The 3,795-nt window shown below is 39.1% G+C and overlaps 1 protein-coding gene across 1 annotated transcript in view; it reads right to left on the reverse strand.

Annotated features, from left to right (window-relative positions):
• Positions 1-1,259: 1,259 nt before the first annotated feature.
• The window catches only part of LOC100958836 (tetratricopeptide repeat protein 39B-like), a gene marked incomplete at its 5' end in the record, with an annotated part of 5,175 nt that continues 2,639 nt past the window's right edge, over positions 1,260-3,795 (reverse strand). The window contains 2 exon segments of the mRNA XM_012808805.2: positions 1,260-3,062; positions 3,064-3,203. Of these exon segments, the coding sequence (XP_012664259.2) occupies positions 1,260-3,062; positions 3,064-3,203 (1,943 nt within the window).

The following is a 3,795-nucleotide window of genomic DNA, read 5'->3' on the forward strand; positions in this document are numbered from 1 at the left end:
ACAATGCCTGGCTATTTTTTGGTTGCAGCTGTCATTGTTGTTTGGCGGGCCCAGGCTGGATTCGAACCTGCCACCTTAGGTGTATGTGACTGGCATCTTAGCCACTTGAGCCACAGGTGCCAAGCCAGAACCTTCCTTCTTAACCATGATAACCATATAACTAAAGCACACTTATTCACTTGAAAGTGTATTTTTAATTTATGAGGAAAAAGTTCTTAAAAGTAAGCATTGCTTAATCTGAAATACTAGCTTCTCATCATGTTCCATTTGGTTGTCAGGACACCCAAAGCCAAACTTTCCCAGCGACTTCAGTTTTAAAGGGCAACTACAAGGAGGACACACTCCGCCAGAGTTATAGTCTGGCAATTAGGAACAGACTTTATCCCTAAAGCAGGTAAAACAATACCCAAGCCCCATCCACATAGCTGCTATTTATTCTCAAATTAGCCCTCTAACAATGGATGGATGCAATAGAGTTAATTATGTTGAAGAGCTGGTCTTAACTGGAATTATATTTAGGGAGGATTACTTGGTAACTAAACTCTCCTTCCAAAAGCCAGTGGTCCCCATCCTCTTGGCCTCCTTTAATTTATCTTCAAAGTTTTTGTGTGAAGAGGGGTGAGAGGGCTTTCTTCTCTCTCCTGTGGCAAATTATAAACAGGTATTTGAGCTTCCTACCGAAAAAGGGTAAAAAGCACTGCTGATCACAAAGCAGCAGACAATCTTCTCTGGTATAAAAAGCCAAGAAAAATGATTGCATCTGAGGGGAACCATTCAGAATCTATGCTATTCAATGCATCACTATTTTGGTGTGTCAGTTAAGATTTTGAAGTCATTTTTTCTAACAAATGAGAACTTTTACAGAGTGCTGAGATCCCTAGTGTAATTACTTTCCCTGTTTTTTGTGGAGTTGTAAACTTTATCTAGTGAGATGTTCAAAAATATTTTTGATGTTTTGAAAACGTTGTCTAACATGATGGATAAATATATGACATATGAGAGAAAGTATTCTTTATGATGTAAATCATTTGCCTTCCCCCCCCCCCAAGAATGTATCACTCCTGTTGCCAGTTGAAGACATTCCATTTTATAGGTATGAGAAAGAAAGAGGTAAAAGTAATGGCCAATTCCTGTCTTACTTGTTACAGATCAGATTCTTGACTGCTGCCTCATGGATTTTTTCCATAAAGAAATGTTTTTATTAATCTTTCAATTACTTGCTGATTGTGGATATTTCATACTAAACAAAACCACACTGTTTATTTTTCTTTAGCTATTTTTTCAAGAGCTATGTGAGCCCTAAACTGTAATCGGGCTTCCAGAGAATAGTCTTTGTAGTTTTTTATGTTGTTCAGGTTTTTTATTGCATTATCATAATCTCTTTTTAGATATTGTAGAATTCCTAGTTCATAGTAAGTATATGGCACCAAATAGTGGTCGTACTTTATCGATTTCTCCTGGTGAATGACACGATTAAAGCAATACTCAGCCTTTGAATAGCTGCCTAAGTATTTCAGGCATAGACCTTTCAGTAAATTTAACAAACATATGTCATCTGTGCCATTCTCTTTATTTGGATTCCCTTGTAAAAGGCCTTCTCCTTTGTCAATTATTGATAGCCACCTTGAAATAAGCTCTGTTCTTTTGCTCATGACTCGGAAACCACTCATGGCATAAATGAATTCCAGAAGGGGCTGTATTGTAAACCAGCCTGTAGTAGTACCATAGCGCTGACCTTTATCAGCAATAAACTTTTCCATTGGCACAGAAGTGCCCAAAAATTTGATTCTCAGGCCATCCACTTGTAAAAAGAGAGAGTTCATATCCTCATTTACTGTGTTTCCAAAATCAGAAGGAAGCACAGCCATTATTATAGCTTTACTGTACACATATGTTGCCTTGGACCACCTGCTGTGTTGATACAGTTGATCAGCATAGAAATAAGCCCGCTTCCAATCCAGCAGAAAAATGTGGCACCACATGAGTTCCCAATAACAAATGTGATGAACCTGCTTCCATTCATTCTGAGTAAAAATGCACTCCTGTAATTTTAACTGTGCACTTTCAAAATTTCCTTTCAGCATACTAGAACGTGCATGAAAAAATTTAAGTATGACACATTTTGGAAATTTCTGGAGATAGATTAGGAAGAGACCTTCTGTAGAAGAACTGTAAACCGTGTCAACACCAAAAGCTACATAGATGTAATGGTTATAAAAGAGTAGAGTCAAAATAGCTAAGACATTATTTATGTGGGTTTCAGATGCACTCTCACGAAGCAAAGTCAAGCCTAACTCTCTATTACCAGAAAATCCAATCAGACTGAGTATGTTAAGTGTCCTTGGTGGCACAAGTGATAACATCAAATTGAATGCTCCAAGTCCAAATTTTATTCCTCCAATCAGGTGCTTGTGGGCTTTACTTTCGCTGTTAGGCATCTGTCTTACTACCTGTTGACAGTCTTTGTATATATGGTAACTTGTCCCAATACCGAGACCACTTTTAAGAAAACCAAGCACACTTTCGTCTTGGAGAAATGTTACAAAGGATTTAAAAACCAAACATTCAGCATAACAGACTTCTGCATGCAATTCTTCTTCTTTGATACTCTTTATTCCCTGTTTGTTCACTACATAAGATAGACTTGTCATCCGAGGTTTTTTCCGGAAAATGTTACAGGTTTTCAAAGCTTCCATTGCAGTGTCTATGCCAGTTTGTATGTCCTGTGGATCAAAAGTCAGGATGGCCTTGACAACCATAAGCATACTATATATTAGGGCATGGTATATGCTATTTTTAGACCATGGATGAATGAGATTTATTGCTTCTGAGAATCTGTTATTTAGAAATAGATATAATCCAGTTGTGCATTCTTCCAAGGAAGATATTAGATTCATTGTTGGTGCCACAGGGATGTTTTCATAGGCATCTTCAAAACTGTCCTCCTGATCATTTTCTTTTTTATATAGAGTGTGTGACCTAGTTATCTCCTTACTTTTTTCCCTTTTACTTACAGCAAATGACATATTTGTTTTCCCACTTAGAGGTGGAAAATATCTGAAGGTGGAGTGATATGGTTGCAATGAGGGTAGCTCCTGATTGCCTGCCCAGTGTCACTTCTTCCATGCAAAGCTTGGTCTGAAGTTTCTGATAAAATGGACACAAACAACTAGCTGTGAGATGCAGCCTTAGGATATTCTCATCTGTGTCAGGCAAGGGGGAAAAAAAAGATAATTTTATTTACTCAGGAAATGCATTTCCGCAAAGTTCAAATCATTTGTGAATGAACTAAAGAAAACATGGGCGGGCGCCTGTGGCTCAAGCAGCTAAGGCTTGTTTTCTTTCTTTTCAAGAGGCTAAGCATGTTTTCTTTCTTTTTTTTTTTTTTTGTCTTTTTTTGAGACAGAGCCTCAAGCTATTGCCCTGGGTAGAGTGCTGTGGTATCACAGCTCACAGCAACCTCCAACTCCTGGGCTCAAGCGATTCTCCTGCCTTTGCCTCCTGAGAAACTAGGACTACACAAGCCCACCACAATGCTGGGCTATTTTTTGTTGCAGTTGTCATTGTGTTTAGCTGGCCCCGACCAGGTTCAAACCCACCAGACTCGGTGTATGTGTTTGGTTGGTTCCCTACCCACTGAGCTATGGCTGCCAAGCCGAAAACATCCTCTTTTAAAACACTGCAAAGTAGGCCGGCGCCTGTAGCTCAAGGGGATAGGGTGCTGGCTACATACACCAGGGCTGGTGGGTCCCACCTGTGCCAGCTATAACAACAACAACTGCAACAGCAAAAAAA

This window comes from Otolemur garnettii, unplaced genomic scaffold (genome assembly GCF_000181295.1).
Source record: "Otolemur garnettii isolate 467f Iridium unplaced genomic scaffold, OtoGar3 scaffold00095, whole genome shotgun sequence".
In the NCBI taxonomy this organism is placed as follows: Eukaryota; Metazoa; Chordata; class Mammalia; order Primates; family Galagidae; genus Otolemur; species Otolemur garnettii.